The sequence below is a fragment of the Giraffa tippelskirchi genome, chromosome 2 (assembly GCF_054371585.1).
Source record: "Giraffa tippelskirchi isolate mGirTip1 chromosome 2, T2T-mGirTip1v1.2.pri, whole genome shotgun sequence".
NCBI lineage: Eukaryota > Metazoa > Chordata > Mammalia > Artiodactyla > Giraffidae > Giraffa > Giraffa tippelskirchi.
This window is the reverse complement of record NC_137276.1, coordinates 32,420,339-32,440,815: the sequence shown is the minus strand read 5'-3', so window position 1 is coordinate 32,440,815 and position 20,477 is coordinate 32,420,339. Positions and strand designations below refer to the sequence as shown.

The following is a 20,477-nucleotide window of genomic DNA, read 5'->3' as shown; positions in this document are numbered from 1 at the left end:
TTACAGTCCTCCTCTGTCCATGGCATTTTCCAGGCAAGAATACTGGAGTGAGTTGCCATTTCCTTCTCCAGGGGATCTTCCTGACCCAAGGATCAAACCCACAGACCTGTGTCTCCTACATTGCAGGCAGATTCTTTACCCCTGAGCCACCAGAGAAACCCCAAAAGATAAATAGCCCAATTAAAAACCAAGCAAATTGTATGAGTATATATTTCTCTGAAGGAGATATATGAATGGCCAGTGGGCTTCCCTGGTGCCTCAGATAGTAGAGAGTCCACCTGCAGTGCAGGAGACCCTGGTTCAATCCCTGGGTGGGGAACATCCTTTGGAGAGGGCGTGGCAATCCACTCCAGTATTCTTGCCTGGAGAATTCCATAGACAGAAGCCTGGTGGGCTCCAGTCCAGGGAGTCACATAGAGTCGGACCCAAGTAAGTGACTATCACTTTAATTTTCAAGCAAACAAAAAGATGCTTAACACCAGTAGTCATTAGGAAAATGCAAGTCTAAATCATGAGATATCACTTGTTACATATTAGGAAGGGTGTAATCAAAAAATTACAAATATCCATGAGTATGTGGAGCGGAAACCCTCAGTACTGTTGGAAATGTCAAGTGGTGCACAACTTCAGAACATGGTTTGACACTTCCTTAAAATGGTAAGATAGTTACCACGTGATCCAGAAATTCCACTCCTACCAAGAGAAATTAAAATATATATCCACACAAAATTTGTACACAGATATTAAAAGCAGCATTATTCATATCACAGTAGGCAAAAAGTAGAAACAACATAAAAGTTCATCAGCTGATGAATGGTTAAAATGTTTATCCTTACAATGGAATGTTATTTGGCAGTAAAAAGGAATTAGATATTGACACCTGCTACAACTTGAATGAACCTTGAAGACATTCTAGGAAAAAGAAGTCAGTCACCAAAACTCCAAATATTGTTTAATTGTGTGAAATTTCCAGAACAGATAAGTCTTATAGAGACAGAAAATAATATAGTGGTTGACTAAGGTTGGGAAAATGGGGAGTGATTGTTACTGGATATAGGATTTCCTTTGGGGGTACAAAAATGTTCTAAAGTTAGATTATGGTGATGGCTCTGCATTTCTATGGATATACTAAAACATTGAATTTTACATTAAGTGAGTGAATTGTATGGTGTATGAACTATAAACAGTGAAACTATTTACTAAACAAAATGAATAGATATGACTATAATTATTATGAACCAACTAAAAGTAAGCTATATATTTCAGAGTACAAATTGATAAAATTTGTTAAGTGTTTGATTCAAGAAAGGACATGTAGCAATTGCCTTACTGAATGCTAGATTAGTTGCTTTGTGTTGATTTAGGATAGAAAGTAGACTGAATGCTACATTAAACATAAAGTGTAGATAATTCTGTTCAAAGTCAACTATACTGACTAAATATAGGGCTAAGGACACTTAAATAGTTACACCATTTAATGTCTGATTTTTAAAAATCAATAAACAGTGAATGGCATTGAAGTGTAATAATGCAAATAAGGATTTTATCAAACTCTCTAATACCTATTCCTGATACATTTTAAATACATTTTAAATTTGTATCAAAATTAGATTGTGATTCATTTTTTAAAGTTACTTTCTTAATAATTTCCTTCATCTATAGAAGAGAATGTTGGCAAAGAGAACTGTAATAAAGGTTTTTATAATGATTTGTAACACTTAAAATATCTTAAGAAATTTTAAACTAATGTGGCAAACGTACAATGTCTTATGGAAAATGTTAAGGAATCATTGTTTTAGTTTGAGTGTGCAAGAGAGTTCTTCATCGTGAACTCTTTGTTTACGATGTATAATGTCCTTCCAAAAAACATATTTTGATTGCACTGTTGAGACAGTTGAGTCATGGGGAAATCATGGAAAGTAGATGGCATATATCATTGGGTGTATTTAAAATTTTTGAGGAAATCACTTGTGAATTGTAATGTGCCTTGAATGTTTACTTCCTTTTCATTGTGCCAAGGTATGTCCCATTTTCTTTTAGTATTTAGAGCACTTTAAAGTTTTTCATGATATAAGTAAATGCGTGTGTTGATGCATTGCAGTGAAGTAAATTATAGGCACTTGAACTCAAAATATGTACTTTGTTTTTCTTTATACTCTGTTTTCTGTCATCATAGTTTACTATTTATTTATTAACTGCAAAGGTGGAAGTAAGTGCAAGGCATTGTCAGCCTAGATCAGTTCTTCTGCCATCTGAGAGCATATTCTGAGAGTCATCTAGTATGGCATTTTGAAACTGATCAGGACCCACAATTTTATATTACAAACATGTTCAAGCATATATATACATATATATATATATATATGTATATATATAATGTTGAAATGTTTACCCTTAAGATAGCAAAGTGTTTAACTCTTATAATACAATGCATTCTATTTTTCAATTTTTTTTTCCTAGTGCTAGTTTTGACCCATTAATTTCGCAGCCCACTAAAGATTTGAAAGCTACCATTTGTAAAATAGTACTCTAGGGACAGAATTATGAAGTCAAGTACCTTATTTTTGAGGTTGTCTCCTAATGGCCCTTAAAAAAAAATGTTTTGTATCTGGAGAAAACATGTTATGCTGGTAGGGCAAACATGATTCTCAAATGAGATTTGGTGTTTAAGATACCTTTTTGTGTGAGTTGGGTTGTTTGTAAACTGTTGCTATAATGTAACAAGAACCGATGTATTTGAATGCTCAAAGAAATTTTCCCTTTGGTAATTATAGTTCAGTTAGAGTTAACCTATAAATTTAAGCAAAATTCATAATCAAAAAACACCCCAAATAATTTTTATATTCATTTTGCTTTTATAGTTTTGTGGCAATAAATACTATCCTGACTTGAAGTTCTAAAATATTATAATTGTATGAAACTGATTTATCTGTTATCAATATTTGTCTTTGATTTTGGATCTCTGCTTTTGATATTGAATGGGGAAAGATTTTTGTGCAAACATTTCATCAAATATTTTTGCAGGGACACTTAGTCGGTCTGGATGAGCCAGCTTCGGGAGCTGGGCAAGAAGCTCTGCTTAAACAAGAGCAAGCAAAAATCATTCGATTCGAGAGACAAGCAGAAGAGTTCCTCAATGCAGTCTTTTGTAGAAAAGGTTGGTTCCAGTGAAGAATGACATTTAGTATCTGCTTGTCTTATGTTAGTCTCTTTAATTTCAATGTTAGTTTTTAGAAGAGTTCATTTTAAACACATTTTTCTTTATTGATAGTATACTTTATAATTTTCTATATTCCTTTGGTCAAGGTAAATTGAAATGGGTGATGCAACCCTCTCCCCCCTTTTTGCTATGCAGTGATGGTGCCGTGTAAGATTTAGTTAAATAATTCTTAAAATTATTATGAATGTGTGAAAATTGTAAGGTCTCAGTAGTTCTGTATATTGTTAGACAAATTTTCTTAACCTAAATAGTCACTGTTGGGAATTCCTTGATAGTCTAGTGGTTAGGATTCCAGGCTTCCATTGCCATGACCCAGGTTCATTCCCTAGTCAGAGAACTAAGAATCCCACAAGCTGCACGATATGGTCAAAAAAAAAAATGAAGTCACTGTTTCAGTCACTGATAACCATAAAACTGTATAGAATTTTAGTAATTTCTCATTGAAATTTCATTTGGAGGAAAAAAGTTTTAGCTTAAAATTAGATCTGCAAACTTTTTTTTCTCCTTGATATACCCTTGTTTTACTAAAAATTTTAAGTATTAAAATTAAAGAAAGAAATTCTTTCTAAATGAATTTGTTTTCCTTAGTTATGCCATCCCTCTAGTTCCACAATGGTGGTTACTGTCATAGGCTCTAAAGAAGTTTTTTTATTTAATCCTCAGCAGACTCAATGATTCCACTTTCTTTAATATTTCTCCATATGTCCTAGTTTACACCTCTCATTCCTTTAAAGTGGCCTTCCCTCTTCCAAAATTTGAAGGGTAATGTTTGTCTATACACTAGTTATAAGTCTGATAAGTGCAGATTCCAACGGGTTGGTTACATACACTTGGAGAACAGCTGAGCTTCTGTTTAATGTGATCGATATTTTCAAAAGGGAATATGAAGTAAAGTAAAATATGAAAGTAAAGAGTACAGAAGGGTTTTGTTTTCAGAGGCACTTTTTTTCCTTCTTTTTCCATCAGATCTCCAGATAAAATTAAATCTTTTACCACATCCTCACTTCTTTTAATATCCTCTAGTACCCACTCCAGTGTTCTTGCCTGGAGAATCCCAGGGACGGGGGAGCCTGGTGGGCTGCCGTCTGTGGGGTCGCACAGAGTCGGACATGAATGAAGCAACTTAGCAGCAGCAGCAGCAGTACCCCTCTGACCTCGAGCTTCCAACCAAGGCTTCCATGCTCACCATTTCATTTCCATAAAATACTGATTCCAAAGCTGTGTTCAGAACGTTAGTTTTATGAACATTTGAGTGGTTTATTAAAGTAACTCACATTTAAAGTATAAATGACTGATCAGTTGTGAGTTTATTAACTAAATAAAATATCTTTCCAGCTTCTCTGCTGTTCCTCTCCTTTAGGAAGTGTACTGGGTCATGGGTCTAATGCTGCAGGAAACATCTTTTTAACTGAAAAGAGGAACTCCTCTCCCTAATTTACATGGAGGAACCACTTTTAATCCACTCTTTGCCTAGGGGGAGTTAGTGAGGTTAATCAAGCAGATTCTTGAAGAGATTTTCTAGCCTGCTTCTTTACTAGTCCCATCCCTTTGTTGTATAGGAATAATGTAGGTTAAAGTTCTTATAAGTGTTTTTACCTAGAAATTAAATTTAGGGGCACATACCATTTAGGGGAGGAATTCTTACCTTGGAATAGGTCTTGAGAGATGAGAACCCTCTGAAATTGTAGAATTGTTTGTATATTTGTCTGTATACTGGCATATGATGCTTAGAAAAAGAAATACTGCTTTGCAGTTGAAAGTTTCCCTTTTATGTATTAATGTTGTTACTTTTAGATTTTTTATTAATCCTCTTGGGAATGTCTCAAAGATGGGCATTAGTAGGCTTCAAATTGATACCAAAAAATGTTCCAGAGATGTAACAGGCAATTTAATCTAAGGAGAATATTTTGTTTTTAATAAATAATTAAGATACTTGGATTTAGTCATTTGTTTCCAGAGTATTACAAATTGTTTAAGTAATTGAGTATGAACAGGTTATCTGTAGCTAGGTAGAAAAATTAGTTCCAAATAAAAGTAGGTTTTTGTGGTATGGACTCTATATAATAAATTCCAGTTTAAGGACAGTACAGCTGTCATAATCATTTCTTTTCATTTTGCTTTGTCACTTGTCTCAGAAAATTTGACACTTTCCTAAAAGTTAGATTTGCATTTTACAAACATAACAGGTGGCTATGATGTAGCATTCATGTGTTTTTCTGTAGTTTTAACTTTGACTGATATGTTGTTTTTATTTGATTCAGTTGTGCATGTTCCCCTGAGGATGGCTAGGTTTATAGATGTTGTGTTTTAAGTAAATTAAAGAATGAAATGCTTCAAGAAATTTTCAAGAGACATAGCAGGAAATGATCTTTGATCATAAACATGAACTGTTTCATGATTATAGTAGTTACTCAACAGAGAGGTAAAATATGCTACACACATTTAAAGATCAAAAGTAGCACTTTATGGTTTTTATCCTAAAATCTTTGACTCTTTGCAAGTCTCTTTAATATTTATTAACCTAGTTAAACACAAAGATATCTCATAAATTCATTTTGCTTCCTGTTTGGAAGTTTTCTTCTTTATTATTTTCCAGCTTTTCAGAGGATAAAAAGATATAGTAACATATTAAAACTTGAAATTATATACATTCAGAGGATTTTATGATATGGAAGGAAAAAAGTTAAATGATTTTCTACTTAATAAGAAATCCTAATAAGAAAACCCAGAGTAGAAAGATTGAAAAAAGCAATACATGGCTAAAATGGTCATTAAAGCATTTAAGGAACCACTGTCAGTGATTGTAGTAACTTCTGAACCTTAGTTACCTAGTTGAATACGTTTATTCTTTAACCATCTAGCATACCCGTAATCTCTTCTATAGAGAGGAAACTTAAGATTGACCCATAGGGATGGGATGGGGAGGGAGGTGGGAGGGGGGTTCAGGATGGGAAACACATATAAACCCATGGCTGATTCATATCAATGTATGGCAGAAACCACTACAATATTGTAAAGTAATTAGCCTCCAAATAAAATAAATTTAAAAAAAATAATAAAATAAAATTTAAAAAGAAACCATAAAAAAAAGATTGAAAATACTTTATAGTAGAACAGAAATGTTATTATTGATAGAACAAACCTTATTAAACTCCAGAGAATTAAATATTCTGACTTTAGGATATGACTATCTTCCGATATTGAATATTGTCCTTCAGGAAAACAATTTGTTCTTGGGAGTCCTGTTTGGTTTTAATGATATGTTTGGTTTTTAGATTTTAGTGATAAATTAATAGCAGTTAGTCAGTTTTTCTGACTAATCAAGGTTCCTTACAGCCCCAAAATACTATGGGTAAAGTAACTGACCTTCTGTGGTTAATCTTTAAAAGAATAAGGAAACTCAGATTTTCTGAGACCCATCTTCTAAAGCCTAGGAAGTGTAGGAAGGAAGTATAAAATATGGGTGGAACATTTTAATCAAGGGTCTATCACTAGCCATCTGTACAAAATTGAACAGGCCATTTACTCTTTAGATCACGTTTATCGATTTTGTTGCTTTTTGTTTTTTTGAGAACTGTTTGTTGACTGATTTGATATTGATCCATTTATTAGTCAACTAAATGCAAATGCATACTTTACGCCAAGATTAGGTGCTGAGAGTACAGGAGTAAACAAACATTATCTCTGCTTTTCTCAAACAACATTTAATCTCCCTGATAGTGTGTTAATGACAGAGACGTGATGATAATATATTTATGCAAAATGTTTTCTGTTTTACTTCACTTTCAGGATCCCTTCCAGTCCTGAAGGTTTTATAAGTTAGTGAATTCATATGGTCTTTATTTTAAAATTAACATTGATTAGAAATTGATAACTTAAATGTTTATTACTTCCCTTTTTATTGGGTTCAGTGGTTGGTAGAGCATAAAGAACTTACCCAAAGTAACATGCTCTTAAAGTTTTGAGATTTGGCATTTAAACTCCTAGCCTAGAGATTCTAGAAGTGTAGTCCCCAGACCAGCAGCATCTAGAAACTTGTTAGAAAAACCAATTCCTGAGCTTACTCTAGAACTGCTAAATCAGTAACTCTGGAGAAAGGACCCAGCAATCTCTTTTTACAAACCCTCAAAGTGGTTGTGATGAATATTAAAATGTGACATCTGTTGCCCTGGCCTATCATGAATCTTAAGTACCTCCTTTTATAATGTTGATATGCCTGCAATCTTTTAGCAGAAAATGTTCATTCTTCAGTAATATAGGAAGATAATGGTTGAAGGATCTAGGGGAAACCAGATGTGTTCTATAGATGGTAAACAGGGGAGTAATCATTTCATTAAAAAGGGATTTTAGGACTTCTGTATCAGGTAAGTGATTCTTACCCATATGATATACTATTTGTTATCCCTTTATTTGACTTCATATTCGGGGGCGGGGGTGGTATGTAGAAATAATTTTATTAAAATTTTATTTTTAAAAATCAACTTTTATAAGCCTGCAGATTAAAAATATAATTCTAAGAGGGAATACTATTTTTAGGGTATTGCATTTTAAGAAAGAAAAATAAAATTTTGTTTGCTTGAAAGCTGTCTCTTTTTAGTACATTGTCCCACTTTAAAAGTAAATAAATCTTTGTTTACAGACAGTCCCTGGGTCTCCGACCCCAGTATTCCCCTAGTGGCCCGTGAGATCATGCAGCGAATGATCCAACAATTTGCTGCTGAATATACCTCAAAAAATAGCTCTACTCAGGACCCCAGCCAGCCCAATAGCACAAAGAACCAAAGCCTGCCGAAAGCATCTCCAGTCACCACCTCTCCCACGGCTGCAACTGCTCAGAACCCTGTGCTCAGCAAACTTCTCATGGCTGACCAAGACTCACCTCTGGACCTTACTGTCAGAAAGTCTCAGTCAGAACCTAGCGAACAAGGTATGGTTTGATGTCAAGATCTCCTCTGTCCAATAGAATACTTTTAATTTGGGGAGAAAAAAAGGTATTGGCATGTAGGGCATCACTAATGTGAATTTTAAATTATTCTGGAGTCTGCAGTGATTGAGAAGAAGTATAAATTGGCTACCTTAACCATCAGTAGTTCATAGTCATGACTGATGTACCACCTGGGAAAGTTAGGTGGTTATATTGTTACTTGATATTTATATAAGTATTGCATACTTTCCAAAGCATTGTCATATCCATTGTTTTTAAAATCCTACTGAAAAATTAACTTTCCGCCCTTTCCATCAATGTTCAGGATTAGCACCTACCTGAGAAATAAATAAATACATCTTGTTAGGTAGGCGTTACACTCTGCATGTGAGATCATGAGGCAAAAATATGTATTACTTGCATTTTTAAAAAAGAAACTCAGGGGATTAGAAATATTGAGAAGATAGTAGAAACACTTTGGGTTGTTAAAATATATTCAGTATTTTATAAATATACACACATATACTGTATTATGAACTAGTTAGAATATTTTCAAAAGGTAGTCTTTTGGTGAGGGTGCTAATTAAGTGAAGAGATAGGGTATCAGTTTTGCAGAACAGCTATTTCTTGAGTCTTTGAAAAGGTACTCTTTTAAGTATATTATATCAATGTTGCTTTGTGATCTCATTTTACCTTTAATTTTACAAAGATGAAGTAAGCATTTCAACTTGGCCACTGTTTGAACCACTACAAGTTATAGATTAGTGATATCTGTATTACTGAGATTTTATTGCCATAGAAGTCTCACAAAAGTGTGAATTTATTGGTGAGAAATACTTTTATTTTGCAAAGTAAGTAAGTTTATTTCATGTAGGAATCTCTTTGAACTTTATTTTGCTCATTTTAAGTAGTTTATGAAGTAATGACATTTAATAGGCTGGCTTTAGTTGCTTCTTAAAGAATATTTTTTTGAATAGCTTTCCTTTGCCTTCTTTCTCTTTCGGTGAGTGAACAGCAGTCAAAATCTCTTAAGATTTCCTAGCAGGAGACCTTCTAGACCTCCTTCAGTTACCATGTTTGTAAAGTTATTCTTTTCCGTTTTATAGATAATCATTTTCTTTAGTACAGATTGATAGTTCTCATTAACATTCTGCTTGCTCTAAATGTTGCATTTCAAACTCCAGGTTTACAATAGGAGAATGATGGCATAGAGGTCGTGTCTAAAGTATTAATAATGGAGATTAACATACAAAGATACACATTAGTCTAATTTAACTTTTAATTGTTATACTTGAGAAGTATGTTGTGTTGACAGCAAGAGAAATTTGAACTAGATGATAGGATTATAGTATATCAACTTCAAATGAAACATTTCTAAAATTATTTTTCCTAACGAATTTTAGTGTGTTTTCAACTTACATCACAATTTTTCAGTGGTAGATTTGAAGTATGTTGCCTCTAGTATGATTAGACTATGAAAATAATACTGTCTTCCGTTGGAAATATTTTAAGTAGTGTATTTGCTCTTTAGGAATCTAATTGGATTAGATTTCTAATGGAATACTTGGTTCTATAAGATTTCAATTATGTTTTTAGAAAATTAGTGGCTCTAAAAGACAACACACTGTCCTTACTTTGTATGAGTTGTGGGCTTTTTCTGGTTTATAAACTGAGTTGCATATTTATTTCTAACTACCTGAAATAGGGAGTTACAGTGTCCTCAGACACAAGTCCCAAGAGGGTTCTGTATTGGCGTGGTCTTGAACATAACCAGATAGCAGGCCTCTCTGCCTACCAACTGAAAATCAGAGGCATTGAGTATTCCAGTTTTGAACAGAACAGCAGCTTTAAAAGTTATCCAAACTATGAGTTTTCTTTTCTAGACATGTCTACAGGGGAAAAAAAGGCTTTTGGGTAGAGTTAAAGTCTTCTATTTTATGTTCTAATAACATGAATTTGTGATTTTATAGTAAAAGAAAGAAATAATTATTCCCCCAAGGCTCCCATCAGTATCAAGGCCGTGTCATTCTTCTTTCTTTCCTTAAAGTTTGCCATCAATTTATAGTAGCTTATTAATTGAAAACCTTGCCTTTGTAAATATGAGCAAGTAAATTTTGAATCTCTGCTGATTTTCCCCAAAAGCTTGAATCCAAATATACATATGTGTCCCAAATAGTTATTTGGATATGTGCAAATTATAAACAGTTAACAACTGATTCATCTTGCATATTATCTTATACAGTATGTATGTTTAATATAACCATATAAATTTGTTTTTAAAATGAGTTTTGCATTTAAATTTTTCTAAATCTAACTTTTATGTACCCCTGATATTTCAGGTAGCCTTAGCTCTTGAGAAATTTGGTTTTATAATTTCTATGACATTATCTCATTAATCTCATATACTTAGATCAAGGTAATTTAAAAAATGACATCTCATAGTTCCATCACAGAGCCTCATATGATGTAAACTGCTATTTCTAATATCTCACTGTATCTTAACATCTTTAGTGTTACGCTTTAACTTTTCTTTTGTCCTATTAATAAAATATTTAACCCTTGGAAATAGTAGATACAACAGACTTTGATAAACTTATGTCTCTTCGGGAGAAAAAATATCCTGATTCTATTAATGAATTGGTTTTGTAACTGAAAACATATGGCTAGTTTTATCTGTTGAGTTGACTAAGCCAACTGCTCTGACACTTTCAGCCTATTCAGTTCACATTGCTCCCAGTGTTTAATATCCTCAGGTGTTTCTTTGTGTCTCTGCAGACGGTGTACTTGATCTATCCACTAAGAAAAGTCCGTGTGCTGGCAGCACTTCCCTGAGCCATTCTCCAGGCTGCTCCAGTACTCAAGGGAACGGGTAAGGGAAAATATTTGTGGCCTTCCACAGTTTTATAGGGGACAGTTTATCAAAGATTGATGCCAGTCTCCCTTGTATGTTTTAAAACAGTCCATTAGAGTAACACTCTTACGGTCCATGGGGTCACAAAGAGTCGGACGCGACTAAGCGACTAACACTTATAGGTGGACCTTTAGTAAAATTACTTTTAGTCTGTCAATCAAGTAAAGGCACAATCTGTGAAATCCACAATTGGCAAGTATAGTCAGTTTTGCCTATTTAGTACAAATAGTAAATAATTAGGAATATGGCAAGAATTTCTTTGGATTTTTTGTTGTTGAGTGTTGAGGAATATGAACCGAACCTAAATAATTCCAGAGTTCACATGTAAAGGCAGTGTTTTGTGTGCTGAAGTTGTTGAATGAAAATTGGGCTCCAATCTTTAACTTGGTATTGCTAACAGAGTATAGGGGCTGTTCGTTTTTTTCTTGCTTGGTTTGGTTTGGTTTGGTTTATTGATTTGAACTGCAATTTTAACTCTTGTGTGGCAGTTCAGAAAATAATTGTGTGTATTTTCTGTTTTTGATTAGATAAGACTGGTTGTCGGTGTTGATAGATAACCATCTTATGCTTCCAAGACATTAGTACATGATCAGTTTTGAGAACTATTACCAGGCGAAAGAGGATTTTCTAACCACCCAATTTGATAGTGTAAGAATTATCTAATTCTCTCTGTATGTGTACATAGTAGCCATTTTTAAAAGTCATATATTAATGAGGATGCTTAGATGCCATATTGGGAAGGCATTTCATAAAACTGTGTTGTGACCAAAAATGAGCTTCATCTAGATATGAAACATAGTTAATTATTTAGGTTTATTTAACTCTTAGAATGTCAACATGGGGAAGATATTTAGATATCAAAGGAGTAAGTAGGCAGTAAATGGACTAACCTTTTCCAACTTACTCTTAATTACCTTTAAATCGAAGGGTTCCTTTACTGACTTCTAAAATGCTCCCTTTATTTTCTCTAAAATTCCATCACCTTCCTTTTTCTCTCCTTCTTTATTCAGTCTAAAAGTAACATATTAATTTAATTTATTTTGCATAATTTACTAATCATTTTTTTCTTAAGCCCTTTTTTTCACTATAGTTCATACTAGATATATATCTAAGTCATCATGATCCCAAATCATTTGGTTCCATTTATATATCAAAAAACTTGAGTTGTGTAAACAAGGACACGTGTAGAAGCCTAAGTGCTGTTCGCATAAATATCCCTTGCGTAAGATTTTCTTTAAACTTGGCTACCAGATCTGTGTTTTGTATGGTTGAAATTGCTGTGTTTGTCCCTCTGAATGGAAAGTAAATGTACTCATTGTGGTAGAGTTTTCTGGAAGACGAAAGCACCAACAGTACTGCCCACCTTTTAGTTGAATTGTCATCCATATTATGTTATTTGCTGGTAACAGCCGAGTCCTTGTAGACTTTCGGAAAACATAGCTGATTTACCATTATTTCTGCAAAGTTCTGCTTTTGTGCCTAGTTAATGTAATTATTCCCCTTGGGCATGCTTTAACAGCTACCAGTTTTATCATTGATAAATCTTGCTCTACTGTAAAAATGAAAACCTTATAAATTAACTTTGTGTCAGTAGTTGATTTTTTTAAAGCATTATTTGAAAGTTACCCACTTAAAATTTCAAGATTGATGTTTGGTATTTTAAGAAGGTTTCCTTCAACTAAATAAAATGCTAAAAAATTGTTGCTATAACTCTGACAATAACTACTTTGAATAGAACTTAAGGAACAAAGTTTTGGGGCAAATAAAGGGCAGTTTCTTTAAAGCTTGGATTATTTCAAATGGAAAATCAATGGTACTCGTGTATCTGCAACAAATAGTGTTTTAAATGAAGAAATGTGGTAAGTTATAATTCGATGGGTAAAAATTTTGTTGTTTTGGTTTGGGGTTTCCCCCTCCATGGGGCTGGTAGCCATACTTTTTTTTCCCAAGCAAAATAAATGTCATTTGGAGTTGCCTGATTTTTGATAAGAACATCAATTTGTTTGTGGGAATAAATGAGCAGTTATCTGTGGGTTCCACCAATGTAAATTGTTCAAGTTTTATAGCTGGTTGTCATGAATGTTGAATATGTTGCATTAAAATAAATAATTTGGCTTACTCTTTTATTACTGTACTTGTTTAGTGGTAACGTCACATTGGTAACACAATTCTTTGTAGTATGGAGACTTGATGATTACTTTGTAATTAGTAATTAAGGTGCTATTTTCAGACAGTTGCGCGAAACTTTTTCTCCGAATATTTGTGAACCCAACCAGAGACTAGCTGACAGGTTTAATTTTTCTTTGCCCAAAAGCTCCTGGTTTTTTTTCTTTTTCTTTTTTTGTTTTTTGCTTTTGTTTTTGTTTTTTGTGAACAAGTTAAAAACTAACTGCTGAGACCATTTTTTTTTTAAATTTTAGAGAAAATAAATAAATAACACAAAGTGATGTTACCCAAGCAAGGCGTTCTAATAAAGGAGTGGTCCCCTCACCCATCCCTCCCTACCTGTGCAAGTCCTGCTCACATCAGTTTCCTTCCATCCAATTAGGCGACCTGGGAGACCCAGCCAGTACCGCCCAGACGGACTTCGGAGTGGTGATGGGGTACCTCCAAGAAGCTTACAGGATGGAACCAGGGAAGGTTTTGGACACTCCACATCACTCAAAGTTCCACTGGCTCGATCCCTGCAGATTAGTGAAGAACTACTGAGCAGAAACCAATTGTCCACAGCTGCCAGCCTTGGGCCGTCTGGATTACAGAATCATGGACAGCACTTAATATTATCCAGGGAAGCCTCTTGGGCAAAACCACATTATGAGTTCAACCTCAGCCGTATGAAGTTCAGGGGAAATGGTGCACTCAGCAACATCAGTGACCTTCCTTTTCTTGCAGAAAACTCTGCCTTTCCAAAAATGGCACTTCAAGCAAAACAAGATGGGAAAAAGGATGTGAGCCATTCATCTCCTGTAGATTTAAAGATACCACAAGTTCGAGGAATGGATCTTTCTTGGGAATCTCGCACTGGTGATCAGTACAGCTATAGCTCTTTGGTAATGGGTTCACAAACGGAGAGCGCGCTTAGTAAAAAATTAAGGGCTATTCTTCCAAAACAAAATAGAAAAAGCATGTTAGATGCTGGACCCGATTCTTGGGGCTCAGATGCTGAGCAGTCTACCTCTGGACAGCCATATCCCACATCGGATCAAGAAGGAGATCCTGGCTCCAAGCAGCCTCGGAAGAAAAGAGGGCGTTACAGACAGTACAACAGTGAGATACTGGAGGAAGCAATCTCAGTGGTTATGAGTGGAAAAATGAGTGTTTCCAAAGCTCAGAGTATTTATGGGATTCCCCACAGTACACTGGAGTACAAAGTAAAGGAGAGGCTGGGCACTTTGAAAAACCCTCCAAAGAAAAAGATGAAGTTAATGAGGTCGGAGGGGCCAGATGTTTCTGTAAAGATTGAATTAGATCCCCAGGGAGAGGCAGCACAAAGTGCAAATGAATCAAAAAATGAGTAGGAATACTGTAGAGTGCCAATTACTGTACAAACTGGGTGAGCACTACTGCATTGTTCAGCTGTCATTGCTGCACCTAACTTCATTTACTGTGGCACTTGTTTCTTTGCAGACTTTGCATTGACCTGTGTGTACAGAGATGAAAGGTGCATTCTGAATGTTGCATATTTTAAATTTTTCATGTGCAGTATGGCTCGAGATATTGTTTGGCCTTTTTGCATGTTTCTCTACAAAAGAGAATTGAGTTACCTCACAGAGAACAGATACATGGAAGTGGACTCCTTGCCTGTAGAGCCTGCATGCTTTTCTTTCTTTTTTTTCCGTAAGTTATATTTGCCTTTATTTAAAAAGAAAAGAAAAAAGCCCCCTTTTAGAAACCACCTCTGTCGTTTTGGGAGCTTTACCACTGCAAATTGGAAAGCCATCTTATAAAATTATTCACATTTTTTTCTTCAGAGATTCAACTAATTTAAGGGTTAAACTAAAGAAACTAAGAACAATGAACCTTTGAATTTAAGAAATTTGACTATTCAATGATAAATAATTCTTTGGATCAATTAACATTTTTATGGTTTCCTTCTCACTGTTAAGTTTACGTAACAAATTAGCAATCTGTTTAGTGCTCACCCAGAGGGGAAGGAGGTGGAAAATGTGCACACACTACCTTCAGAAATGCTTCGGTTAAATACGTTGTAACACTACCTTTGCTGTAATTTCATTTGGGATTTTCTAAGGGTAGAATTTGGTCTCACCCAACAAGTGAGGATATAGCCTTATCTCATGGAGGACGAGCTCCGTTCTTACTCAGGAGCAGTCAGGGTACATTACATAAAACAATAGAGGATGCCTCATTTTAGCAAACTAAGTTTCTTTGTATTCTTAAATCTTTTTACAGATTTGATCATGTGCTAACTAACGACTGAATGTCAGTTGCAGCAACTATTTTAAAATTTTTAAGATCTGTTTGTTGGGGGGATGGGAGAAATAGGAGGGAAATGTGTGTGAGTAATTATAATAATGCGAAAGTGGTATCTAGATTTTACAGCCTCAGTAATCTGCTCAAATATCCACACAAGTGAAGAATCTGTGTTTCTGGTGAGAGAAAAAAACACAACCCCAAGGTAACCTAATGTGATTTAGGTTGCATTTCAGTTCTAACAATAATTCAATCAGAAATCAAGCTCCTTAGCAATTCTTTTTTAACTAATTCAAATACTAGTACAAGGGGGGCAGAGATTTTTAGTTTTTAATTTGTTGTTTTGAACTTTTTTTTGGCATCCTACATACTATCCCTTTCTCAACTTTTCTGCTATTTAGCTGATTTTTATGGTTGTTTAGCACACCGTTAGCACAGGACCTTTCAGATTATGTTCGGTATAAGCACTCCTTAAAGAACATCTAAGCTTTTTTTTTGAGATGGGCTTTTAAAATCACTGATAAGGCTTGTAACATTTATTTTCTACAATTTCTTTTGCAAGAGTAACAGGTAAATAAAGCCCATGAAATTTAATTTTGCATCGTGACCAAATTAAAATTACTCTTTCTTCAAAACAAAATCTACCATATATGACCCTATATTCTTACCTACTGAAAAGGTGATCAGGCCCTTCTAAATGCTTAACCAAAAACAAACCCAAAAAAATCATTGGATTTTTTGGGTGAAATAAAATCAAACTGGGAGCGTTAAGTTGAGGTTGATGATTTCTAATGGATACTAACAGTTTGAGGAGTAGGTCCAGATATTCCCAAGGCGTAAATTCTTGCCTGGAAACTTTGGAGCAGTTAATTAGGTTAACAGTAGTTTTTCCTTGGCACCCTATGTGTTCAAAGGTTAGGCACACCATTGCTGTTATTAAAATACACACATTCTTGGCATAGCCTGGGCTGGGTTCCTCTTTTGGTTTGGTTATTATGTGTAGCAGTTTGATCGGTGGATGACTGAGCCTGTTTCCTCTTAGTCTGCTAGTCTTCTCAGCAGAAAAAGCAGTTTGGGTTCAGAGCAGTGTATGACTCTGCAGTATTTTCTAGCCTAGCTGGAAGTTGCAATAAAAATACTTAATGAAATGTGTGGTTTTCATCTGCAGTTGAAGGAAGTAGTAGAAATTTTGCTAAAAGCAAAGGACTAAGCTTATGAAGGAACGCCTCCTTTGTTCCACACTCGATTTGTCACACACAATTAGTTGTAACCATGGTGCCTTTTTGCATGATGTTTGGGGACATTCTATAGCCCAGCATTGCTGCAAAAAGGTCCTTTGAGCAATTAATTTGTGCTTCTTTTTAATCCCCTCAGAAAGGCATCAATAAGGCCCATTAAAAAATCTGGCCCTAAAAGTTCCAACTTTTGTAGAGTTTTACTGTTCAGAGAGGTTTTAATCCTATGTGGTAGTCTCTAAAGTGACGTATGAGTTGGGTTATGTAAATTTTGTCATTGTAGTGTAATGGAGTGATCATTTTACTAACATAAATATTTTCTATGTGTGTTTCAGTGGATGACAATCGAGCAGCAGAAGAATGGTGTGCCTACCCTTTAATGCTGCAGTTTAAATAAGAGAACTTGTATTGTGTCATTTCAGATTGTAGGCTGAGAGTTGTAAATAGTGAAAATTTGAGTACTTCTATTATTTGTTTTGGTTAGAAAGTGAATTTAAAAAACAAACCAAACTCTAAACTTTCTCAGATTAAAAGTCCTGAGACCTGAAGATTGTAATATTCATGTCTGTGAAGCTTTTAAACATTACACTTGAGATCAGTCATGACTTGATATTCAGGTAAATTTTCTTTTCCAAGAAGCTTTTGAATAAGCATATTTCCTCCAAAGGTCGGTTGGTCTCTCTTTTTCTTTTTGAGTGTAGATTATTTTAAAGCACTAATTGCATTACATTGGTAACTGCAATATAAAATAGCCATTATTGTTTTGTGAAGCATGGTTGAAATTAGATAGTGGTCCCTTTTAAATTTCATGAGCCTCTCAAAAAAAAACTTTAAAAAAAATACAGAAAGCTGCTGAATATTTCAAAAGATATATATTTTACCTTATTGTAGGTTTTGTAAAGTTAGTTTGTAATATTCAGGTGCACTTTTAATGTTAAATTTTGTGTTCAGAGTTCCATTTTACCATGTGTTCCTTGGATGTGGCTCATCACATGGCTGGCTATCAGTCTTGGTGCCACAGTGATCCCGTAATATTTGATTTCCCTCTTGATTTGCCACTATTCGGTATTGGCACTTTCAGTGTAGATATTCTAGTTTGGGGACATCCTCATAAATGTGTAATAGCGGTTGGTCCATTCGCATGCTTAATTTCTGCTAATCAGAGTTTTGCATGGCCCAAACAACAGTTGACCATTTTTATGGTATGGGAAAGTGTAGTTCACAACTATCTTTGTCACAAAAGCCTTTTCTCCTTTCATTTCCCAGTAGTCAGATGATGACATTACTTCAACTATGTATTACTCAAACTAATGTTAGCAAGAGAGAGTGTATTTAAAATCAATTCCTACATTTTTTATGAGAAAACATAGATATAGAGTAGATAAGCTATGGCACTATAAAGTCAAAAAACACTAATTCTCTGGAAGGACTTGTAGGTGGTATTTTTATCATTAGCATTCTCACTTCTGAAACAGTCATCAAGCTTGACAGTGATGTATTTATCACTTGTTCCGAAGGCTTACAAGTGACTGAACTGTGTTTGTGATGAGCTATACACTTTTTTCTGTTCCCCAAATACCATGAAGGACAAGGTCTCTCTTTCAGGAAAAATAATTTATATTTGTGTATAATACTTTTTAATGTTAAGTTTGTTGTTATTCTGAAGTTTAGATGTTGCTTGACAAACCTTTGCTGCAGCAGATCATGGATATGAGTAAGGCTTTGTGTGATAATAGGGGTCCTTATGTGAAGTTAATTACTGTTCAGTTCTGGTGAGCAAGCTCAACAAGTGTAAAGTGTATATTAGCTTTATTTGGTACACTTTTACTTTACAATATTGAAGTGCTTTTAGAACTCTGGTTATCTTATATAAACCATTACCTCAATCAATTGGCATTTCCATTCCCCAACATTTTACCTGAGCTATTTATAAGATGAGCTATATGGGATCAGATAGTAAAATAGTAAGGCACAATGAGAAGTTTAGTTCCCAATTTTCTGGAGAGAACTCTAAATTAGACTAAAAATGACTACCTGCAAAGGCCCATACCATAACTACCTTTTGTCATTAGGCAGTACGTAGCTCCCTTGGAGCTGCTAGTGACCTGTGTGTTCTCCCCCGCCCCAAGTAAGCACACGGTGCGAGGCTTGGCGAAGCCTTTGTGACTCTTTATATTTCATTGACCCATAATAGTGACGCTTGGATTCAGTCAGTTATTTTTATAAAACAAATTATTGAGTCAGCCCAGTGTCAAAACCTGAAATTATTTTGAGTAGTTACAGCCGATATGACAGCTCAGGGTCATTTTCTAAGAGCTGTTATCCCTGTAGATTTAATTTTGAAATTACACATCTTTCTTTTGTAATTATTCTTTCTTTAACTAAATGCCAGAGTTTGTTTTTATGTGAACCACCCTTGTCTATATATTCAGGTTGCTGTCATTGGTGATGGAATATGGCAATAGACTGAATTGTTCTACTTAGTCTTTTATAGGAGACATTAAAAGTTATAGGTTAAATTTTGACTTTCATGAAGATATCAAAAATTGTTTTCTTTGTTACTTTCCATTATAATTAGGTCTTCATTAATACTATGGTCAGGCCAGTGTTATTAAACTTAATGGCTTTAACCAAACAGCCCATTTGGAAACTTGATTAAGCTATATAAGGATTTTTTTTTTAAATCTAATTGCTTTCAAGCACTACTGAAAAGGAAAAAAGTATAATCGTGGTACAAGGAATGCAGACCTCCAAAGTCATCTCAGTTTTTTTCTGGATACATTCTGTCCTTGAGACTTGAGTAGGATTTGTGAACACGGTGACTGAAGGGAAAAGAGAGGAAATTCTTTTCATATTCTGTCTCTCATTCCCAAATAAACTCGCAGTTGCTTTTTAAAGAAGCAAACATTGGCCCTGTAGCTGTGTGCCCCAAGCGTTATGAAGGAGATTGGAAGAGGGAGTTGGGAGGTAGGGTGGGGGAAAGTAAGTAAAGTTGAGGGAAGGATTCCGCCCTACAACTAACTAAAACTTAGTCGCAGGATAGAGAACATGGTACAGTTGGGCCACCTTCATTTGATAGTCAGAAAAATCTTTTAGATTATTTGAAAAGTGAAAATCAAGACAAATTAATGTTGGCTTGACAGATAATAAAATATGAGTTAATTCTGCAACTATTGGGGGGGTAATTTTAAGGTTTCCAGTTCATGTAGAGCTATATCAAAAGCCGAAAAGCAAGCACTTTTAGTTAATCATAGATTTATTGGATGTAGCAAATATTATAATCATAATATTTAATCTTTATTGTTTGAATATGAAAATACTCTTTATCCCATCTTGAACTGTCACTGAGCAGGTTCAAGGTGGTGTTTTCAACACTGGAAATGACCCTACACACATACCAAAAAAAATCTAAAGCAGTAAGACATATATAAGATCCATACCTCTTAGACTTTTTAGATTTGTCTTGGGAAAGAATTTTATGAACCTGTAACCAGTATTAGTGCAGTCTTGGGTTCCTTGTTCTGCATAATTGCACCCTTTCTCAGGTATGTCCTGAAAACATAAATTTTAAAATAATCTCTTTAGAGATTAGATTCTCAGTGGATAGTGTGTAAGGGGACTGGGGGAGGGGGGAGGGAGGGTTGGACACAGGACACTGACACAGTAGAGCAGGGATTTTTAACATACAGTAGCCAAATAGAATTTCAGTCTAGAATATTTTACCCCCTCAGAAGGAGTTGAATAACATCTGTTATT

At 34.7% G+C, this 20,477-nt stretch overlaps 1 protein-coding gene across 20 annotated transcripts in view; it reads left to right on the top strand.

Annotated features, from left to right (window-relative positions):
* Positions 1 to 20,477, top strand: part of LCOR (ligand dependent nuclear receptor corepressor) — a 121,912-nt gene that overhangs the window by 79,231 nt on the left and 22,204 nt on the right. For 7 of the 20 annotated variants that reach the window (XM_081550696.1, XM_081550688.1, XM_081550664.1 and 4 more), the window contains 3 exons: positions 3,025 to 3,157; positions 7,860 to 8,147; positions 10,920 to 11,013. The exons of 4 other annotated variants lie outside the window; for them this stretch is intronic. In XM_081550696.1, the coding sequence (XP_081406822.1) occupies positions 7,910 to 8,147; positions 10,920 to 11,013 (332 nt within the window). In that variant the 5' untranslated portion in view covers positions 3,025 to 3,157; positions 7,860 to 7,909. Of the gene's footprint in view, positions 1 to 3,024; positions 3,158 to 7,859; positions 8,148 to 10,919; positions 11,014 to 13,603; positions 17,270 to 20,477 lie in introns of those variants that run through there. 9 more of the 20 variants (XR_014071400.1, XR_014071393.1, XR_014071394.1 and 6 more) reach the window with 2 other exon arrangements.